General features: G+C 45.1%; 1 protein-coding gene and 1 pseudogene across 1 annotated transcript; both read left to right on the top strand.

The window, feature by feature from the left end:
* Positions 1 to 11,582: 11,582 nt before the first annotated feature.
* Positions 11,583 to 13,518, top strand: LOC112315952 (mitochondrial fission factor-like; annotated as a pseudogene).
* A 4,165-nt stretch (positions 13,519 to 17,683) lies between these two features.
* IL24 (interleukin 24) lies at positions 17,684 to 23,432 on the top strand. Its single transcript, XM_053916081.2, is given in 7 exon segments — positions 17,684 to 17,717; positions 18,362 to 18,386; positions 18,786 to 18,969; positions 20,108 to 20,170; positions 21,051 to 21,209; positions 21,642 to 21,716; positions 22,607 to 23,432. Coding segments are annotated over 7 exon segments (624 nt in total). The 3' UTR covers positions 22,691 to 23,432.
* The last annotated feature ends 4 nt before the right edge of the window (positions 23,433 to 23,436 follow it).

The raw sequence follows: 23,436 nt of genomic DNA, 5'->3' as shown, positions 1-23,436 counted from the left end.
AGCTTTGGCTTCATAGATACCTGAGTGAAAATCTTGACCTTGGATAAGTGAGATAGCCATCCTTTGTTTATTTACCTGCAAAGTGGGGATTATACTACTTTCCACACTGGGTTGAAGTGAGGACTAAATGAAATTGTTGCAACTAACTTGTACAAGCACTTGTTATGTATCAGGCAATGTTCTATGCATGTTGCAAATGTCCACTCATTTAATTTCACAAGAACCTGATGACACGTGTGCCATGGTCATTCCCATTTCACAGATGTGGAAACTGAAGACTAGAAAGTTAATGTATCTCGTTCAAGTTCACACAGCTAACAATAGCGGAGGTGAAATATGAATATAGTAGACAGACTGAAGAACTATGCATTTAACCACTTCACTTTGCTGGCTGGTTGGAATGCCCAGTTACAGAAAGCATTGTTCAAGAGAGTCTCTGCCTGTAGCAGCGGTTCTGCCTGGAGAAGAGAGGGATGAACCTTCCGGCCAAGCCATGGCACCAAATACTGAATTACTGGTGCACCTTATCTCTACAACCTCTGTGTTGAACTTCATTTTCCTCTGGTTTCCTCAACAAGCAGAATGTAAATTCCTTTGGAGATGACAAGATAAAAATGCTAAGCGTCTGGTTGATCTCTCACCTCTGGTTACTCTTATCTATTAGACCTTGGATGAGCCACTCTCTGGGCCTCAGTTTCTGCTGAAAGACTGAATGTAAATATGGACAATGACTAGTCCGTATATAAAAATAGAACTCTGATCCGCAGTCTGCAGCAACCAGCCCAGGAAGCCAAACCATATCTTCCGTAGCAATTGGCCCCAAAAGGCCAGAAGTTGATAGCTGACAGCTTCCCTAATTTTTGTCTCCACTTCCAACTTAGCATGAACAGGAGAAAGCCAAATATGCACCCTTAACCAATCTCACAGGATGCCTGGCTTCTAGTTAGCTCACCGACAGCTCCCCCTGCCAGCAGCCTCCAATCAAGGCATACCCAAATGCTTCCTTTTTTCCTACTGTAAAGCTTTCTCATCCTTGCAGGTTATGGCAAGCTCTGAATAAATTGCCTTTACTTGTTCTCTTTTGGGCAGTCTTTGTGTATTCCACACTGCACTTGTAAAATAAAAGAGCTGGAACAGAAGATTCTGAATTTCAGAAATGGGATTGCTACCATGGTCTCAGGAGACCCAATGTAGCTGTTGCTGCCCTCCATTGCCTGACAGGGTTTGCATGGTTCCTGTATCACCAGCATTGGATTCAGAACGTGAGGCGAGCACATCTGATTGGGTAGGCCTAGGTTATGCTCTGGATGCCAGGGAAAGGACAAGCCTTCCCCCTGATGGGAGATGGGCTGCTTCTCACAAGGAAGGGCATCTCCCAAACCTGGGAATGAGATCCAAATGTGTGGGGACTCAGAAGAATAAAAAAGTCTGCTATGTCTTTCATTCTCACCATGGCTTTGCGGATGAAGAGCAAACGGACCATTCCCCTGCCGGACTTTTAAGTTCCTGGAGGACAGGACTTTGTCTCTTTAGCTTTTAAGCCTACCCTATTTCAGCAAAATATAACCCTACATTACCGATAAGGTCTAAATTCAAAAGAAAGACAATAGAATGTATTTAAAAGAAAAAAATTAAGAACTAAATGAAATTGCTTTTTCTGCTTATGTGACCCAGAGCTAATTTTTTCATGAGTTGAGAGGCTTTGGGTTTTGCTAGAAAACGGATTGGGCCTTGCCAACAGGAAGCTGCCGAACAAATGGTGAGAGAATGACGGAATACAGCCACTCCTCTGTTTCACTGGAAGGTTGGGAGGAGCAAAGGTAATACTCCCCAGTTCAACCCAATTGTCAGGAGCTCTGAGCCAATCCTTAACTGGAAGAGGGTAGGACTCAAAGGCCTAGGGGCAGGAAACTGTGGATACCGAAGAGAGTGCCAACACCTTTCAGAGTGCATTCGTTGTCTCACTGAATGTCAGCAAGGGGAGAGTACATTCAGATCATTTTACAGGGTAACTGGTGTTCAGAGAGGGAAAGTGATTTACCAAAGTTTTCGTAGTGAGTCATGGCAGAGCTGGCGTTAAAACTCAGGCTCCGACAGAGAGAAAGCTAAGATGGCTGACTAGGTCAACACGGCTCACCTCCTCACACAACCACGTCAAAATTACAACTAAATTACAGAACACCATTATTCAGAACCACCAGAAACCGAGCTGGATGAAACTCCCCCAATTAAAGAATTAAAGAAGAAACCACATTGAGACTGGCAGGATGTTCAGAGATGAGGAATGGGCTGGTTCTAGACTCATGTGTGGCATATAAAAATCAGGAGGGATATCTTGGGAGCAAGGGGTCCCAGACCCACACCAGGCCCCTCAGCCCATGGTTCCAGTGCCAGGAAGATAAGTCCCCACAACTTCTGGGTATAAATACCAGCAGGGGCTGAGGCTGTGGAAAACAGAAACTGATGGATTCCTAGGCAGTCCCTCTTAAAGGGCTTATGTACAGACTTACTCAAACTCACTTCCTCTGAGCTCCAGCACTGGGGCAGCAGCTGGAAAGGCACCAGACGCATACAGGGAAGAACTGAAGAATCTGGCATCAGGGCAAGAGCTGTGGGGCAGCTTTATTACCAAACAGAAGCGCTGGCAGAGGCCATCATTCCTTTTCTGAGCCCTTCCTGCACAGAGCTGGCAAGCAGGTGCCATATCCGAGACTCCATCAACCTGCCTCACACTGTTTGCCCCACCCTCCAACCCCTGTGATTCCCTGAGACTCTCCCGAGCCAACCTTTGGACCTACCCAAGCTCTTTCCAGCGACTTTTCCATATGAATGGTTTGTCTTGGCTCACACTTAGGTTATCCTAAATCCTCTCAAACAAACAGCACCTGGCCTCAGGGAGCCCCATACCTCTTGCTAAATGGTCCCAGTCCTGGCATTAGCAGCAGCTGGCCTTGGTTCACAGCCTGGCATCACTTGGACATTTCTAAGCCCAGAGCAAGTAGTAGCCATCTGCAGATTGCTTTGTAGCTTATGCTGGGTGGCCCTGGGCAGAACACAGGTGATGGCTGACCTTGGCCTGTACCTCCAGGGATGTGCCAGAGACAGTGCACACAGTGGATAGCTACAGACTATGTGAGAGCACCACCACCCAACCACATCCACAAGCAACACACTCAAGGGACAAACTCAGCAGGCGCCAGAGTCCTGCTGAAATATGTCCTGCTTTGTGGAGGTGGCCCCTGCACGGCCCAACTATCCTCCATGGTAGTTGGAGTTGGTGGTCAGTGGTCACAGCCAGTCCTTGCAGCTGATCGGCCTAGGTAAAATGCTCCCATTGACTTGCCAACAGCAATCAAGGCTCAACTACAAGAAGAGAGTATACACAGTCCACACGTTGGGCTCACTTCCAGTATTCAGCTTGGGTAATAGGGGAGGCTGTGTCAAGGGACTCTACAGGACACCTAGTATATTAGGCCACTCTACTGAGCCAGGGAGTCATAGCAGCTCTACCTACAGAAACAATCACAGGGAGGCTGCCAAAATGAAAAAACAAAACAAAACTCCAGAAAAAGAACTAAACAAAAATGGAGATAAGCAATCTACTAGATGCAGAGTTTAAAACACTTGTTATAAGGATGTTGAGTAAACTTAGCGGAAGAGCAGATGAATCCAGAGAGAGCTTCAACAGCATTAAAAAAAGACATGGAAACCGTAAAAAAAAAAAGAACAAGTCAGAAATGAAGGATACACTAACTGAAACGAAGAACAATTTACAGGGAATCAACAGAGAGTGGATGAAGCCAAGATTCAAATCAGTGATTTGGAATATAAAGAAGCAAAAAACACCCAATCAGAACAGTAAGAAGAAAAAAGAATCCAAGAAAATGAGGATAGTGTAAGGAGACTCTGGGACAATTTCAAGCATACCAATATTCACATCGTGGGGGTGCTGAAAGGAGAAGAAAGGGAGCAAGAAATTGAAAACCTATTTGAAAATATCATGACAGAAAAATTCCCTAACTTGAAGGAAATAGACTTGCAAGTCCAGAAAGCACACAGAGTCCCAAAGAAGATCAGTGCAAAGAGGCCCATGCCAAGACACATCATAATGAAAATGCCAAAGGTTAAATACAAAGAGAGAATCTTAAAAGCAGCAAGAGAAAAGAAAGTTAGTCACCTACAAGGGTGTCAGCTGATTTCTAAAAAGAAATTTGCAAGCTAGAAGGGAATGGCAAGAAACATTCAAAGTGATGAAAAGCAAGGACCTACAACCAAGATTGCTCTACCCAGCAAGGACATCATGTACAGGTATGAGGAGGGTACGGAGGAACCGAAACTGTCATTTACCATTGTTAGGAATGTAAAATGATACGACACTTTAAAAATGGTTTGGCAGTTTCTTAAAAATCAGGCAAACATCTACTGTATGACCCAGCCATTCCACTCCTAGGTTTATCTAAGAGAAAAAATCATGTGTCGATACGAAGACTTGTCCACAAATGCCCATGGAAGCTTCATTTTTTTTTTATAGAAGACAATTTGAAACAACCTAAATGTCCACCAATAGATGGTTTTAAAAAAAGCCATGGTGGATGTGTTCATTATTTTGATGTGGTGATAGTTTTACAGATGTATATATGCACCAAAACTTACCAAATTGTCTTCCAGTTTACATCAATGTTGCACGAACTGTTCTCATTATATTAACAATGGCTGGACCTTGTATATAAGACCTGATGTGCTTAGGGGAAGACATCGAGGTGAGGAGGCCAGGGAAATCTTTCTGAAGGAGGGATCCTTGGATTAGACCTTGAAGGATGAGCAAGGATGTCAGCAGGTGACACGAGAAAACAAAGGACCTTGAGGTCTTGCTACCCTAGGAAAGTGATTCGATCTTGAGTGAATATCAGTATTCTCTGTCTCATGTACAGCATGTAGCAGTTCCAAACAACTCTATTTAACCTTCCTCTTTTACTTTTTTATGTCCTACCTCCTATTAAAGAGATATAGAGTAGCTTATAAAGATACATGCAATACAACAAGATTTAAGGACAACAGATGAAACCCTTGGATCAGAGACGATACCCTGAAGCTGAACAAAGATTGTTCCACAAAGGACAGGTCATGAGGTTCTGAGCTGAAAGTTGTCAGATGGATCAAAATTTGGCTCAGAGCTTTACGGAGTCTGGAACAAAGCAGGGAATATAATTTCTACAAAACCCACTCAGCGCTTGGCTCAGGCTGCCTCGCTCAGCCCTCACAGACCCCGCACAGTACGTGTGCCTCTCCCACCAATGGCAGAGTGCGGTGGTTGTTCTGCAGCTGTTGGGGAGCAGGTGAATACGGAGAAGGATCTTCCTCTTCATCTTGTCTGCCTGAAGGAGGAAACAGCTTCTGGCTTTTAACTTCTCACTGAGAAGAATTCAAGAAAAGTTGGAAAAATCAGAAAACATGAAGAAAACAAAACCTGTTTGAAGGCATTAGAGAAATAACAAGACAGACATAGTTACAGGGCCGAGGTCTGGGAGCTGGGATCTAGAGACGTGAGCCCAGCTTTGGGGGCAGCTTTTCCCTGAGGAAGTAATCCAAATTCAGAAAAGTTGATAAAAGGTTGGGAGGCCGAGAAGATGTACAGAACTTCCCACAGACTTACAGGATCGGGGCAACAACAATCAGCGTTCAGAGCCTGGTGAAGAGGGTCCCTAGTAACCTCCCTGACAAGCTTCAGGCTGAAATCCCAAAGTGCTACACCTGGCCGTCACGGTCATCCCTAAATAGACCAGCCTGAACAGGGGCAGAAAACCAGCTTTGCATCGTCTCTGTCTGTGCTTGGATTAAAGTAATCTGAGTTTATCAATCCCCTACTCTCCTTCTGGAAGTAAATATAACTCCACCTCAGAGGAAGATAATATTTTAAGCATGAAACTGTTTTTATAATTTTCAAATATAATGTCTAGAAATGTTTGGAATAGACAAATGCATGGGGACAGGAAGTAAACTAGTAGTTTCCGGGGGCCAAGGGCACAGAAGAATGGGGGAGTGACTGCTAATGAGTACGAGGCTTTGGGGGGGGGGGGAATGAAAATGTTCCAAAGTTAGAAAATGGTGCTGGTTGCAAAACTCTGTGAATATACCAGAAATCACTGAATTGTCCACTTTAAAAAGGTAAATTTTATGGCATGTGAATTCCATCTTAATAAAGCTATTTTATTTTAGAAATGAAGATGAAATAAAAATTTTTCAGATCAACAAATTTCAGGGGAAAGTGGAAATAGTTACGTAAGACACAATGATTTGAGGACAAAACGATTTGGCTTGTTAGGAAATGAGTTTGTTCCCATTACCTTTCATTGTTACTGTTAATCAAGAGTCCTCTCAATGAATTCTGATCCGGAAGTTTTCATATCATATTCTCATGTGACTTCTCTTGAGGCCTGAGTATTATCATTTTAAAGCAACTTCACAGGCTCCCTAAACAGACTGATAAAAACTGGGATTAGCCACAGTAAATTCTCCTTTTTACATGGAGGACTGTAATCTGCACTTAATCAGGTATTTTCCTGAAAGGAAGATCATGCAATTAAAGTGTAAACTGTTGTTTGTAGCCATCTCAAGCTCTTTGAATTAGTAAAAGGTATTAAGCATGTCATGGTAATATATAAGATATTAGTAATATTTTAATAATAGCTAACTCTCACGCTTACTAATGTGTCAAGGTCTCTTCTTGAGATTCGCATGTATTTTCTCATTTAATGCTCACAAATACTTACGAGGTGGCTAGGATTGTTCTTCTCACTTTACAGAAGGAACCGAAGCCTAGAGGAATCCAGGGACTTACCCAAGGTCAAAGCGGCAGAGCCAGAACTCCGTGACTGCACACTCTCAGCACCCTGGGCTGCTCCTACACACCCAGGTTGGGAGTCAGAGACCTGGGATCAAGTCTGGATTTTTGTATGAGCTCAGGCAAATTGCTAAACTTCCCTTTACCTTGGTTTTCTAATCCATAAAATGGATATATGCAATCTGCTCTATCTATATCACAGAGTTTTTGTGGTATCAAATTGTGGAAGTACTTTGTAAACTATTATATATAACAATCTGGCTTTGGCCTAGAGCTGAGACCCACCCCTAATTCCTCAACCCCCATGAAATGATGGGTTCCAGTCCCATGCTACCACGAAGTGTCCCAAAACAACCACTTTCAAGGTACGTGGGCATCCTAGGTCCAAGAAGTGCTCTGAGTATAAACTCGGAAAGCTGTTGCACTGAACACTGTAATCCTTTGGGCCCAAACACCTTATAAAGGGTGAATGTGACCTTTTAACATCTTTTGGCTGCCGCAAGTTGTCACTGAGAACCTGGTGAGGAGATTCCCATTCTCACCACCATGGGGGCAGCAGTTGGGGCTTGCAGCAGCAGGCTTGCAGGCCCTGACGGCACCGGTTGGTTCACGGGCACACCAATGGGAACACTCCTTTGGGGATTCTCAAAAACGCTCGAGGGATGAACTCCTCAAGAGCCTAATCTGTTTATGCGAGCAGATGGGGCCACAGAATTTTGAGATTTTTAATTTTATTTATTTATTTTTTTCTTTTTATTGTTATTCAGTTACAATTGTCTGCATTTTCTCCCCATCCCTCCACTGAGATTTTTAATTTTTAACTTGTAGTCATAGGCTACTGAAACCTGGACATTCATGTTATACTATTCCGGGTTATTATTATTATTATTTTATTGTGGGAAAGCAGAATTTACTTAACAGGATTGAGCGATTGGATCAACTTTCTTAGGGGGCCATCTCTCTAGCCTGGGAAGAGGGGTGGTGACTTTTCCAGGCAGAAAATATTCCACAATGGGAAACACCCTTTTTCATGAGCAAAGAGGATATTTTCCGGAAGTTGAAGGCAGAGTCTAAATGGAGAGAGCCCCCCGCCCCCCGTTGCTGCAAGCAGTTTTTACTTTTCATCAGTCTTTTGACTTTTGAAGATTCCCTGGATTTGATCATTCAGGTGGGTAAAACCTGGAGATAAGGAGCCAAAACAAACAAACAAACAAAAAAGATTTTGGTTGACCAACCCAACTCATTTTGCATTTCAAGCATCATGTGTAAGCCTTATTAGGAACAAAATCTCCAGTTCCTCATATTCTGAGGCAAAGTCAGACCTGCCAGGTCCTAACCTGCTTTTCTTTGCCAATTTGAATATTGATACTAAGTGAGTATGTGTGGTGGAGTGCATTTGTGTGGGTGTGTGTGGCTGTTGGCTTGTTCGGAAGGTTTACTGGCACCTGCTAGTAGAAGGATCATTTCCGTCCCTCCTGCCAAGAACACAAGACTCTCTCCAGCAGACAGGGTTTCCTCCTCCCATGCATCCTTCGTTACAGAGCTGTTGTCCCATTATGTGACTCCTGGGTGACTGTGCTGCCAGTTGCTGGATCCCAAAGTGGTTGGCCTCTGGCCATAACCTGACCCCATCCTGCTGAATGCATTGTTCTCATTGTGCTCAAGGAGAAAGCAGTGCTTTCCATCAAAGAAGGATTTTGAGAATCTCTGTGATTAGAATGAGTTGTCTAAATAGCATGTAGAATCTCAGTTTTGCTTATAGCAGAGTCTGAATTCATTTTCTGAGGTTCGAAAGGAATTTTAACGGGATTTAAATCCCTCTCCCCCTTAACATTCCTTATGTACTAGTCTGGTTAGGCTAAGCTATGCTGCAGCAAAAAAACAATACCTTGATCTCTCTCAGTGGTTTATTACAACAGAAGTTATCTCTCACTTATTTCACGTGTCCAGTACATGTTAGCATGGGGGCTCTGAGCATCCTGGATACTCAGAAACCCAGGCTGATGGAAATGCTTCCAACCTGTAATCCTGCCATCTCAACACCAACAGGATATGAGAATATGGTTTTAAATTCTGCCACCCGCAATGACACATGTTTCTTCTGCTTATATTTCACTTGTCAAAATAGTCATGTGGCCATGCCTAACTTCAATGGGGCAAGGAAGTGCATTTTTCCTGTGTTCCATGAAGAGGGAAACTGTGAATGTGAGGAGCAGCTGGGGTGTTTATCGTACCTTCAAGGGGAAATCCAACCTACAATACAATGCTTTCAGAAGTTGAAAATTCTTTCTTCATGTGGTGACAATAACCCAAAATGCAGATTTCAAATCATTGTGAATACTTTTTAGGTGGTGTATCTTATTGTGCATTTATTCAGCAACCTACTCTGCTGGGCTGAGCAGTGTTAAGAAAAGAGAAGTACATAAGATTTAGTTCTCTGCCCTCCCATGACCTTACTCTAGGAGGTGGGGCAGAGGGAAGAAGAAGAAGAAGGAGAAGGAGAAGAAGAAGAGGAGGTGGGGGGAGAGGAGGAGGAGAGTGGAGAGGTGGGGTGGGTGGAGAAAGGAGGAAGGGGAGGAGATGAGATGATGAGATTCAGAGCAACAAAAGAAGGTCAAATTGCTGTGGTATTCAGGGGTGATAGAAATTCTTTTCAACTTTTGGAAACAACTTCAAGGAGAAGACACTGAAGAACAGTTAATTTTTTAAATTATATTTTATTGATTATGCTATTACAGTTGTCCTGAGCCTTCCTCCTTTGCCCCCTCCACCCAGCACCCCCAACCCCATCAAGCAATCCCCCCACCATGGTTCATGTCCATGGGAAGAACAGTAAAATTTTTAATGCAGATCTCTCCCTCTCTCTCTGTAGGTGTTTACTGAATTCTTTTTATGTCAATCATACGAAATAGTTTAAAGATTAAAAGAAAATTCTACCTAGCCTGTAATCTTACTCTTTCAAGATAAGTATCCTTAACAGGCTCTGTGTGTGTGTACATACACAATTTTATATGTGCGTATTATATGTACATATATATTTGTATACATGTATACATATGTGTGCACACACACATACATGCAATCTGCTTTTGACAGTCGACAATGTATCTTGACCATCTTTCTACGTCAAAGCAATAAATGATGGCGAAGACATCTCAGGTTCTGTGAACAGGAGAGAGGAGGCACGAGGTGGACATGAGCAGCTCCGTTTGGCTGGGAGCACGATGTGTAGAGGTGTGGCGGGACATAAAGCTGGGGAGGTCTCAGAAAATATGCACTTCCAGATAAGAGAATTTCAGTAATGTTCAATGGGCAATGATAAAACTAATGATTTATTTAAATTAAAAATAAATTTTTTAAACATTTGCACTTGTACTTAAACTTTTTTAATCTTGGAAAATATAAATCAGCTATTAGAGAAGGAAAATACTCATTACCTCACCACTCGAAGGTATTTATATTTCTAGATCACTTTCAATACATATGCCCATTTCATATTTTTTATGAAAATGAGATTATATTTCAAATGTCATCCTGTTATCTGGTTTTTAACCCTAAAATGTTATAAGAGCTTTTTAAAGAATGTAAATATAAATTATTTTTAGTGGCTGAATAGCAAGCATTCCATTACATGAACTTTTACCCATAGAAATAACCAGCTGAGAATCACACAAAAGTAAAATCAACTTAACTTATCCTCCCCTTTAAATGCAATCCATTTACCTGGTTTTGAAATTAAGAGCTGATTTGAGAGCAACCACGTTTACCGGACATCAGATGGGTTGTCAGCTCTGCACTAGGTGCTCCAGGGAGGCCAGAAAGGCAGAAGAAGAGCAGTGGATGAGGGGAAAGAGGGAGGACTTTCCTTATGAGAAACCGAAGATGATTTGGGGGTTGAGGAGTAATATGTTCAGAGTTGGCATTTGGGAGTTTCTTCTGTTTTAACGAGGGATCAGTCTGGAGAGAGTCTACAAGACTTTTTCCTTCCCTTCTTCCTTTAAGAAAAACATCTTTAAGTGAACAAAAACAGATCAAAAATGATCATTTAGTGAAAGAACAATCAGTGGTTGTCCCTCTTCCAGCAGCCTCCAGAACCTCTTCTTAGTCCCCCCCAGTAGCTGTATGGCCATAGAGTTTGTGGCGGTCACAGTGGTCTCCAGCAGCACCCTCCCTTTATTTTTGCTGATAAACTCTGTTCAGGCTTCCCACCGCAGATCAAAAGGCACCTCCACTGGACCTCCTCTCCATGCCTTCTAGCACCGTTCCAGCACTGTGGGCGACTCTGCCTCACCTCGATGTTTCCGGAGGCTCCATCCTTCTGTTAATGGCCCTCAGACAATGTGGCAACAGGTCTGCTTGCCAGGGTACCTCCACTGTACTAACTCATTAGAGCCTAAGGATTATCTTAGTTCATTGTTAACAGCTTTATTGAAATACAATGTACACACCACAGAGTTCACCTGCTTAAAGTGTACCGCCAGCGGTGTTTAGTATATTCACAGACTGCATCCCCATAGTCTAATTTTAGAACATTTTCTTGGTGTTCTGCCCGGGCACCTCCTGAGCTCTCTGCCAATGGCCTTGTCAGGGAGACAAACATAGCTATAAATTCAGTACGCGCACATTGAAGCAAGTTAAAGGATTTAATATGAAGCACAGGAGCAGCTAGTGCCAAATGGCAATTAATAGCTGGTAACCCTTAGTAAGTGGGACAGCATTTCCTTCTCCCACCGCAGCTGAGATGGCAGACAGCAGTCAAATTAAGTATGAAATGGAATACACCAACGGTATGAGTGGATTAAAGGCAGCCCCATCAAAAGCTGACCTGGAACGAGAATTCCAAGAGGGAGTCCCCAAAACTAGTGATTATGCAGGCTCGAGAGAGGACTATCGTAGCAGGAAATAATGAAGACATTCCATTTTCAAGACCAGCAGATCTTGGCCTCATTCAATCAACTTCCTTTAAACCTCTGGCTCTAAACACACTGCCTCAGGTCCTATGTAAGTGAAAGACCACTACTAGATTTTCTGAATTTAGAAAGACCTCCTCTAACCTCTCAAAATGAAGAAATCTGTGCAGTTGGCATCCTAAAACAAACAAATAAACGAAAACGAAAAGCACCCTATGAGTGAAAATGTTGTTCGCCAAGATGGACAGCTGGTCAGAACGGACGGCACACCTGTGTTGCGTGGTGGGTCTCCCGCCGCCACCTGTAATCCTCATCGTGACAACGTCGTGTATGGCATTCCAAATACAGATGCAACAGGTGAAGGAACTTCAGATGACATGACTGTTGGAGCTGCAGCTTCATTAAGATGGCAGATAAATAAATTTTTATTTACTTCCACATTTCCAACATTAATACTTCTGAAGTCATGGTCTGGTGTCAGAATCGATCAAATCAAGCCACAGCGTGTTTCAGGATCACCTTCATGAAAATACATTTTCAGCAGTTAAAAAAAAAGCATTTTCTTAACCCCCGAAAGACACTTTGTACTCATGAACAGTCACTCTCATTCCAGCCACCCACCCAGCCCCTGTCTGACTCCAAGCCCTAGGCAACCACTGCTCTAGTTTGAGTGTCTATAGATTTGTATTTTCTGGACCTTTTACATACACAGTTTCATATTAATTCATTTTCTTCATAGCTTCTTCTGACACTCAGTATGTGCTTAGCAAATATTTGCTCAGTAAATAAATAAGTGGATGCAAGATTGAAAAGTTGCACAGGGGAAAGAATACTACACTAAAACCCAAAAGACCTGTACTCTAGTTGTGATTCTATCATTTATTTATGCGATTTAGGAAAAATTATCAGACTTTTCTGGCTCTCAACTTTCTAATATACAAAGAAATAATATCTCAAAGGGTTATGGTGAATATCAAGTGAGAACATTCACTGAGAAGTATTTCATATACCTGAGCATGATGTAGAGATGCAAGAATAATTTGTGTTTGGTTTTACTTTCATCCTTTGATGCACCTGTAGTAAATCGCGCAATGGGCCTATGACGGAGGAGAAAGAGGAATGGCAGCATGTGAGGCTAAGGGGCCAACCGGTGGACATCACCTCTCATCTCTGCTCCTGGCATAGTGGCAGCGAATACAGGGAAAAGGGTTGACCAAATGCCCAGGTATCCCACATCTATTACTGTATGACTTTCCCAGCCAACAGAAAGATAAAAATCTTTTTAGAGTGAAAATCAAAATCAATTCAATGGAAGAAATTGATAATGTAATTTTCTTTTATCTCTGGACTCTCAGGAAATCCTAATTAATAAGCTCATCACTTCTCTCCTGCATGGAATTTTCATCAGTCAGATGCAAGAGTGAGCACCCCCCCTGGAAGTGGAGAGGGAGCCTTCTCCATCTGCGTAGGTCCCTTTCTCCATAGGCTTAGGGGAGTCTGTAGAGGATGTGGGGTGGGAGTAGATTTCCTTCTCAAATGGCAAACTCCTGCTCTGCAGATAGATGTACACGACAGAAGTGGCATGAGATTATCAGAATAAAAGCCCTGAATTTAATAAGGTGCATTTTGGAAAAGAAAGTGGCCTTGTAAAGAGAAACTTAACCTTCAGAGCAACTTTCTTCCACCCAATATTTTTGTAAAGAAAATTTCCCAAGTTCCAGAAACCACAGATTAGAGAGATTAGAAGAGCCTCAGGTTTTAGTCTAGTCCAGGATGAACTTTGTATAAAAATATATGGATCTGGACAAAAGGACTGACCTCACTTTCTCCAGCCTCTCAAAACGCGGAGCTTGCCTGGGGTGAGCCAGAGGCCAGTCTCACCCGTCCACTCCCACAGAGGAGCACTTGGGCTCTGCCTTCCAAGTTGCCATCTTGTTTTCCCCTGACCATCTCTTCAGTCCACTGCTCCTTCCTCATCCTTTCCTATTTCAGCTCTTTTCCCCACAGCCAGTACTTTCCTCTAGTCCAGGGTTTCTTAGCCTCAGCACTACTGACATTTGGGGTCACGTAATTCTTGGTGGTGAGGGCCCATCCTGTGCGCTGTTTAGCAGCATTCTTGGCCCCTTCTACTACACATCAGGAGCACCTTCAACCCACCCCCACCCCACTCCCCTTCACAATGTGTTACGACAGCCAAACACATCTCCAGGCATTGTCAAAATTCCCCTGGGAATTCCGCATCGAGGATCACCACTCTAGTTCTTTCACCTTTCACTTGAAGCTTCATTTGTTAAGCACGTATCACGTAGAACACTGGGTTAAATCCTTCATTTGTTTTATGTAGATGCTTCTCAAATTTTAGTTCACATAGGAATAACCTGGGGAGTTTCTTTTCCTTTTTAAAAAAATAGGGTTTTTTTTTTATTGTACTTTTTTTGCTAGCATTTATCCCTGAGGAGTTTCTTAAAACACACATTCTGGTTTAGTAGCTTCAGGGAAAGGTTTGAGACTCTGTGTTCCTCAGAAGCTTCCAGGCACTGCTGTTGCTGCTGGTCCTCGGACCACACTTCGCACAGCAAGGCTCTATGCCATTGTGTCCTTTGGCACGGCGAGGACTTGATTTTACAGATGAGGAAGCTGAGGCTCAGAGAGCTCGTAGGTAGCTCAATAACATTCGGAATCCAGGTCTGCCAGCATGCGAGGCTCATCCTCATAACCAGCAGTCACAGTTGATGTTGGGCCATGGTCCTCGAGGTCTCTCCTTAGCCTCCTTTCCCAGGTAATTGTGCTACGATAAGTTCAGGGGAGCCTGAGACTCAGGCACGTGTTTGCCTGGAATGTCCATATTTTATTAATCCTTCCTTAGACAGAAAGAGCTACTCATGACCCCGGGTGGATCCCCTGGAGCCTCTCCAGGACCTCACTGCTCTGTTCTAGCCTGCCCTTCTAACAGCTCATCCCTCCTGCCTATCAGTAGGCAGTCATCTAGGATTGCATCTGCCCTGGGGGCTCGAATTTTCTCTCAGCTTCCTGCCTTCACTGTCTAGTCTTTCCAGCTCTCTCCTGCCTCTCTTTCATCTGTTGCCCCAGGAGTCTGACTTAGTCTTCATTTCTGCCTCATCTACGCCTCTTGGCATCTTCTTCCCATGGAAGTTAGAGATTTTTAGTAATATTTTCAATCCTGAAGGGAAAGAATCGTGTGATGTGGGGTCTTGCCTACGACTAGAGGGCAAAACTCCAATCCTCCTGGAGCTAAAGACTCAAGCTTGGTTCTTGCAGAGGCAGCGGCAGCAGGCAGCCTGGGATTGCAGACCATCTGCTTAAGAAAACAAACAACACTGTGTGTGTGTGTGATGGAGGGAAGGGGTACCGGTGCCTACTTGAGAGATTGGGAAGGGTTGTTCCTCCCAGTGTCTGCTGTCTGCACTGCACTGGAGAAAGTTGTCTTCATAGCACATCCCACTCCTAGACCCAGGCTTTAGGAGACTCTTAGAATGTTTGTGCAGGAAGGTAATTTAGAGCAGGGCTCAGCAATCTCTCCCTGTGAAGGGCCGGAGAGCAGATATTTGTGGGCCACATGGTCTCAGCCACAACTATTCATCTTTCCCATTGAAGCCCCAAAGCAGCATAGACAACATGTGAACAAATGGACATGTCTGTGTTCCAATAAACTTTCCTTATGGACACCGAATGTGAATTTCACAAAGTTTTCATGTTTTACAGAACACCGTTCTTGTCCTGGCTGGGTTGCTCAGTTGGTCGGAGCGCTGTGCCCTATACCAAAGGCTGCGGGCTCGATTTCCGATCAGGACACATACCTGGGCTGCAGGTTTGATCGTACAGGTTGGGGCCTGTACAGGAGGCAACCGATCAATGTCTCTTTCTCACATCCATATTTCTTTCTCTCTGCCTTCCTCTTTAAAATCAATAAACATACCCTTGGGTAAGGATTAGAAAAAAAACAATATCGTTCCTTTGATTTTTTTAATTATTAAAAAATGTAAAAACCATTCTTAAATTATAGGGCTAAGCCACTCCTAGCTTATCCTTGGCCTGAAATTCCCAATCCCTGATTCAGAGTCTAGTGTTTGCCCAAATGTTTCAATGGAATGTGATTAAATCCTCATGGGAAGTGCTGGGTTAAACAAAGCTGAACACGTGTCCCGCCCCGCCCTTACAGGACTTGTCGGAGTCTAGTATTCTCAGGGCCAGCGTACGGCTCTCAGCAGGGCTGGCACAGGCCAGGCTTCTCTGATGCATTGACAACGAGGCTCTTGTTTTGTGGAGTGTCTTACAGACGAACATTCCCCAGGACTAGGCTCTGTGGAATACCTTGGGAACACGGCTGCAGGCTACCCCTCATTTTACGTGTGGGCAGCTGAAGTCTGAGTGCTTTGCTAGCTGGGCATCCATCCAGGTCTTGGTCAGGTCTCACGACTGCACTGATGCACCCAAAACGCCACACTACTGTACCCTCTGGGTGAGCCCAGGCAGCACCGTGCAGTCCGAGGCTATCCCACAGGTCACCAGCACTCCCCACCCCCCTGCAGCTTCAGACCTGGCTATGTACATGCATGAGCCTAAAGAGGGGCATATTTTGGTTGAGTGTTTAGAACCCTGGGTGGCTGAATGTCAGGAAACACTCCTAAAATTCCTGTCTCTGACTGTCTAAAGAAGTGCTTATGGGCTATCTTTAGCCTTTGGGTTACGGTCTCATCATTATAGGCATAATTATTGAATGGTTTGGGCAGTAAGGAGACTGGTATACTCTGCACTGCAATAATGTACGAACATGTGTCTAGAATTGACAAAGCACCTCTGTGTCGTTTGTTCCTTTCACCAGCCTCTGGGTGAGGTAGGACAGTTTCTTTTCTTTCTTTTCTCTTTTCTTTTTTCCTTTCCTTTCCTCTCCTCTCCTCTCCTTCCTCCCTCTCTGCCTTCTTCCCTCCCTCCCTCCTCACTCTTTCTTCCTCTCTTCCTTCCTTCCTCCCTCCCTTCCTTCTTCCCTTCCTCTCGCCCTTCCTTCCTTCCTTTTTCCCTCCCTCCCTCCCCCACCCTCTCTTTCTTTCTTTCTTTCTTTCTTTCTTTCTTTCTTTCTTTCTTTCTTTCTTTCTTTCTTTCTTTCTTTCTTTCTTTCTTTCTTTCTTTTTCTTTCTTTCTCTCTCTCTCTCTTTCTTTCTTCTCTCTCTCTCTCTTTCTTTCTTCTCTCTCTCTCTCTCTCTCTCTCTCTCTCTCTCTCTCTCTCTCTCTTTCCTTCTTTCTTGCTTCTTTCTTCTTTCCGGCTTTTAATTTTATAGTACCTTGAGGTTCAAGGTACCTAGAAAACTTGCCGCTGCTCACACAGACAGTGGCAGAGCCAGAACTCAGACCCAGGTCTCATCTCACCTCAGGGGTGGCTTTCTCCATGGCCCCATTGTCTTAAAGTGAAGGGTGAGTCGGCAATGAAGTAATTCTTTAGGAAAGCATGACCAATTTCCCTTTCTCCACCTCCCTCTTCTCCGCCCCTCCCCCAGTCCCCCCATATATATGAATCTCCACAAAGCCATGCTGGCCTGTACACCTTCACTTTTGAAACAACTTGCGCAGCTGGGATAGGAACCTTCCACCCACAGCTACACTCCTGATTGGTGAGTGGGGAGGGCGCCTGCCCAGCTTCCCTTCTGTATCAGGAGCCCGCCTCCTCCGAACAGCAGACCTCAAGCGTTGCTTCCAGACCCCGAGGTGAGTGATGCGGCAATTCCTGAGCGCTTTGCTTTGAAGCAGCAGACTGCCGCCTCATTGGGAACGGGGCTTGGGGATGGCAGAAGTCAACTTTCTAGTGTGTGTGTAGAATAAGTTGTAACTGTGGATGAGGAGCCACTCTCTCTGACTTAACACTAAGAAGAATTTAGGCTGGATGGCAGGAAGAGCTGGAGAATTATGAGGCCCAGACATGAATTTTCAAGAGAGGCTTTGAAGTCTGTGGAGTTTGAAAGAACGGAATGGGAAGACCTTGAGGGAGTTGCTGAAGCTCAGACTTTCATGACAAAGGAGATTGGGCACTGGGCTTGGGCCCCACTGAGAGATGACTGTCGGTATGTTGACAGTCTTACTGGAGAGAGGTCTTTTCTCATCTGCCTGCCCAGTGTTGGGTGGAAGGCTGAGTGTCTTCAGGTGTGAAACCAGTGCCTGGAATATGAAAGATTCTTCAATGGGTGTGGAAGGAAGTAAAAAAGAGAGGGAGAGAAAAAGAAAGTGGGGGGAGGAAAGGAAGAAGAAAAGCAGAGAACAAAGAAGGCAGGGAGGAGGAATGCTCTGCATGCAATTATGATAAATAGATAATGGGTCATCTTCCTCTGGCTTGGGGCCTCTTCACACAGTCATTCCCAACTGGAAATAGAGGGGGAGGTTTTAAGGTGATTCATCCAGAAATGTGATTCTTCCCCCTTGTTCAGTTACCTGAAAAGCTAATTCTTAGGGTCAAAAGTGAGTCGTCAGTTGAGGTGGCAGCGTTAATCCCTCAGATACCTTGTGACGAGGAGTCAGAGATGGCCTGGGATGAGAAAAAGACCTGCCCAGGTGTGCCTGGTGCCTGAAGGGCAGAACTCAGACAAGCAAACACTTAGCTAAGCTCTATCCTCCCGGGTTTGGGCTCCCAATACATGTTCTTTGGCACATTGTAATACCCGCCTCCCCCACACATTTCTTCACTCTTCTTGATCAAATTCTTACCAGCATGTTGTTAGCTAGAGAGAACTGTATGGGGTAAAGAAGGAGGTGCTGAGTGTGTGTGATGTGGATGGGCATTTGGGGGTGGGTACATAGTGAGATAGCGAGACCAGCAGGTAGGAGATGAGGGCAGACTACCCTCCCACCCCCAGTGCACCACATGTTTGCAATATTCTAACTCTGAGAAACCACAGTCCTCTCATGTTTCCTGTCTGTGGGTCCAAGGCTGGCTGAGGCAGATCAAGCAGCGTTATTTCTGGGTCTACCACTCCTGGGCCAGAGGACCTGCCTCAGTGGGCTTCCTCCCTTTCTTCCAGCAGGGTCCTTCCTTTGCTGTGGATGGGCTCCCCAATGCAGAAGGCTGCCCTCCCCTGCCTGAGTCTCATCCTGCTTATCTGGAGCCAGGGTTCAGGTGTCCAAGGCCAAGAATTCCGATTTGGGCCCTGCCAAGTGGAGGGAGTAGTTTTCCAGGAACTGTGGGAAGCCTTCCGGGCTATGAAGGACATTGTGGTGAGTGAAGTGTCATTCTGGACCCAGCTGTGGGGGTTACTGTGGGGGGGAGGATAATATTTTATGATTATGGAGTTCTTTGTACCATGCTAATTATTTTCCTACAGAATAACTTCATGAAGTTAGATGCATCACAAGCCACATTTCCTCTTGTACATGAGGAAACTGAGGCTCAGAAAGAGGTAGTCAATCTATAGGAAAATAAACACAGCCCAGGAGGAATAAAGAATGGAGCCTATTCATCCAGGCTTCATCTGCATAAGACTTCACCAATGGGAAGTCATGGGAAGTCATGAGAAATCCTTTGAGCCCCGCCTACTGGAATTTTTACTTACTCTTTAGCCAGGATCCTGCTAGTCTGTTCTGGGTGCTTACACCTTGGCTAAAGGTAGAAAGAATGGTTAATGCTGAGGTGGGTTAGGGCAGCTTGTGTAATGTGACTGTGGATTTCGCCTGTGCCTGCAAGTGCTCTAATATACACCCTCACGAGTGTACTAAACTCCTTAAAGGACAATCCAGATGCAAGGCAGAAAGTGGGAGCTCGATGGCGCAGCCTGGGGAGGGGAAAGTGCTGCACGGGGGACAGGAAACTTATGTATGATCTTGACCTTGAAACCAACCCATACAACACCCCAGCCCCATCAATTTCCTTATTTGCACAATGAGGAGGTAGGACAAAGGAGCTCGAAAGCTCCTTCCTCTCAATGATTCTTTGACTCAAATCCAAGAATTGAAATGAATGAGTTACTGGGCTGCAGGGGAAACTCCATGATGAGAGAAGCACACCCCCACTCTCAGGGAATAAAGAGGTAAAAACTTGCCCCTAGAGGCCCTTAAACCAAATAGTGTTATTTCCTCCTGTCTCAAATGACCAAAGGAATCAAACAGGTCCCTGATCAAGGCTCTAAGAACTCCTGGGATTCCATCTGCCCCTAGGGGCCAAGTTTGGTGATTTTCTGTGGCTGAAACCCTTTCCTCCACTCGAGGGGCCAACTCAGCCCAGCCCTTCCTGGGGCTCTGAGATCTCACAGACTGCAGAGATTTATGGGTCTGGGGAAGCAGCATGCATTTCCAAGGTTGGTTTCTATGCTGCCCCTAACCCCTAACCTGGAGATATCTCTTCTTTCTGTTCCCAAAGCAAGCTCAGGATAAGATCACGAGTGTCCGGCTGCTGCGGAGGGAGGTTCTGCAGAACATCTCGGTAATCAGATCTCCTTGGGGGAAGACTCTGGCTGGTCTTCTGGAGGTGGGGGTAAGAGGTTGTCTGGAGAGGCTGACAGAAGACTTCACTTCTGCCCCAGACTGGGCCTACACAGGACAAGGTTGCTCAGTGGGCCAGTAATGCATGAGGCCATCACCCAGGACCTGGGTTATGTGGGCATGTGTGTGGTGGCATGGGGAGTGGGTGGAGATCAAGGCTCCTACACATCTGTCTCCATGATTGATATCAAAGAGTTGCCATCAATCTTTCTCTTTTGCATCTGCTTGGGTCTTTTTTTGTTTCCATCCTTTTTTCCTCACCCATTTCTGTCTTCTCGTCACCTATCTGGTTGGTCAGTGAGCACACGGGTACTTCCTGGACCCCTGAAGTCTGTGTGCTTGAGGGGGCTGGGGAGCAATCCCTGTGCTCAGGATGCTGGGGTATTTCCTTTTTCTCCTCATTTCTTCTCCTTCCAGTCCCTTTTCCTGCCAACTCACAACCACCAAGGTCCAGGTGCTTTTCAGGGTCTATCACCTCACAGGTCTATCACTCACAGGACTATTAGGGAGGTCATGGGGTGGAGAAAAAAGAGTTTTAAGCAGATGGGGAGTCAGAAGTGCTGGCAACGAGGCCTGTGCCTGCCACTGACTAGCTGTGTGATCTTGGAAAAATCTGTCTCTCTGGGTCTGTGGTTTTTCCTGGAAACCAAAGGCACCACTCTCTATGCCCCTGAAGGCCCTTTCAGATCTAATGTTATTAGTATCTCCTAGAGGATCCCTTCCTCTTTTGTGCTTATCTTGCCTTGGCAACACGTGGGTTGTTTATCCAGGGCTGGGGTGGGCAGAGGCCTTGGCTCCACCCTGACCTAGACCCTCCCCAGGATGCTGAGAGCTGTTACCTCATTCGTGCCCTGCTGAACTTCTACCTGAATACCGTTTTCAAAAACTACCATAAGAAGGCAGCTGAATTCAGGATCCAGAAGTCGTTCTCTACTCTGGCCAACAATTTTATTGTCATCCTGTCAAAACTGCAACCCAGTGTGAGTAGAACAAAGCTAGGATGGGGGCCCATGGAAACGGTGTTTGGAGAAGACTCCTCTCCCTGTATCTGGTCCTGGCTTTTATTCCACAATCGGGAAAAGGGCATAGGCTTTGGACACCAGCAGTCCTGGGTTGAAGTCTAGCTCTGCTTCTAACCAGCTGGTTAACCATTTGCAAGGTGCTCAACCTTTCTGGCCTTCAGTTTTCTTACCTATAAAATGGAATGATCATCCCCACCTGGCCAGACTGCTGTGGGAATTACAGGAGGCCCTGCCACATGGCGGGAGTTCTGCGTGGGCTCCTTGAGGATGTGGATTTGGCGCTATCCTCCTTGGCCTTGGGGACCCCTCTGCCATCACTGGGAAGAGTGGGAGGGAGGTTGCCTCTGCTCCTACCCAACACTTGGCGCAACTTTCTTTCCTGTTATCCAGCAGGAAAAGAAGATGTTTTCCACGAGTGAGAGCGCCCGCAGGCGGTTCCTGCTGTTCCAGGGAGCATTTAAACAGGTAATTAAGGCCAGGAGCTCAGGGCTTGCTTGAACTGTCACAGAAGGGTGCCTCGGAGACCAAATGCAGAATGCAATGCAGGTGACTCCACCAGGCTTGCCCCAAAGCCCCCTGACTTAGCAGGAGCACAAGTATATTTACATGAATTAGCATTTACTTTGCTTACGCACCACAAATTACATGCTATATTTCCCTGCCAGTTTTCAAATGAAAATGCTATTATATTTCCCTCCAATTTGATTTCACAACTGCAGACTTTTCCTGTGAGAGAGCTTATGGGTACTTGAGCTGAGCAATTGGAGTTAGAAGTGAGGGAGAAAGAAGGGAGACTACCCCTGTAACCTCCAATACACATCCCCATGCACGGTATTTTCCACAATGCTCAAAAGGTCTAGTTTGTAAGAAAAAATATCATGAGAAAATATATGACCTTTTCCCAAATTAAGACAACAGAGAAAATCTGAATTTCATCTCAGCCCACAAAACATATGATTTTGATCACTTTTTAAAGAAACAGATATGTCAGCCTAAAAATAAATAAGGAGTGATAACACACAAAGGAGAGGGACCACCCGGGCTTCAGTATCCTCATCTGCACAGTGGACTCAGGAGGTGGACCAGATCCACCCGCACTGGGATTCTATGGCTCTTGTTGTCAGGGCTCCGAGTGCTTTTCCCTTGTTTCTGACCTGCTGCTACCCACCGGCCCGTTGTCCTCAACCCCAAAGCAGACAACACACGTAGCAGGGGACAAGTGACATGTGGCTGAAGCTGACTCCATCAGAAGCCATCCTGTGATGTGGAGCCGGCCAGCTCCAGGAGTGGTGGGTTGGAGGAAAACCTGTTGTTGTAGCTAACATGGCAGATTTTCGACTCTTCTTTTCCCTTAGCTGGACATAGAAGCAGCTCAGACCAAAGCCTTTGGAGAAGTGGACATTCTCCTGACCTGGATGCAAAAGTTCTACCAGCTCTAAATGCCTAGGCCAGAATACTCTCCTTGTTCTCCATGTCATTTCAAAAGAGTATCCCTTCCTGTGATGTTTTCTGGGCGCTTCACACCCTTGACCATGGGTCCCCTTCTTGGTCCAGGCTTATCCTCAGAGACTTCATTCTTTAAGTGGCCCCAACAATGGTCATGGAAGGTTTCTCTGGATGCTGCAAATAATCTACGAAGATTTCTGTATTTATTGCAAGTCTATTTAATTCCTGTCAGTGTTTTAACTGATGTTATATTTATTTGTGAGACTAAGTATTGTGAAGACACCAGAGACAGTGCCCCATGCTGCTTTTTTATCCTCCATGATCCTTGAAACCATGTGGGGCTCAGTAAATGCTTAATAAACTGGATTTTTTTTTTTTTGCCGTCTTTGAATTGTTGAGGAACAATGAGGGATGCTGGAATACAAAGTTGAATGTTTGGGCATGGAAATCACATTGTCATGACACCTCCAGGAACAGAGCAGTAGGGTGGGGGTGAGGGCACCAGTTTGAAATGTAAATGATAAAAGATATAATGTGTTAAGTGCCCAACACAAAGCAGGCTCACTAAACCTTACAGTTCTTGCCCACATTCCCCACCATCCCTTCCCCTTGGGTGCCTCCTTTTTAATCCTACTTATTCTTCCCTTATCTGCCACTGGAGAGGGTGCCAGGGTCATGCTGACATTGCTGATGGTGTCATTGTATGTGGATGGACTCTCCAATCCGCGATGACATTCCC

Source organism: Desmodus rotundus, chromosome 12 (assembly GCF_022682495.2).
Source record: "Desmodus rotundus isolate HL8 chromosome 12, HLdesRot8A.1, whole genome shotgun sequence".
Lineage (NCBI taxonomy): Eukaryota > Metazoa > Chordata > Mammalia > Chiroptera > Phyllostomidae > Desmodus > Desmodus rotundus.
Note: the sequence above shows the minus strand (reverse complement) of the source record. Positions and strands in the feature narration are given on the sequence as shown.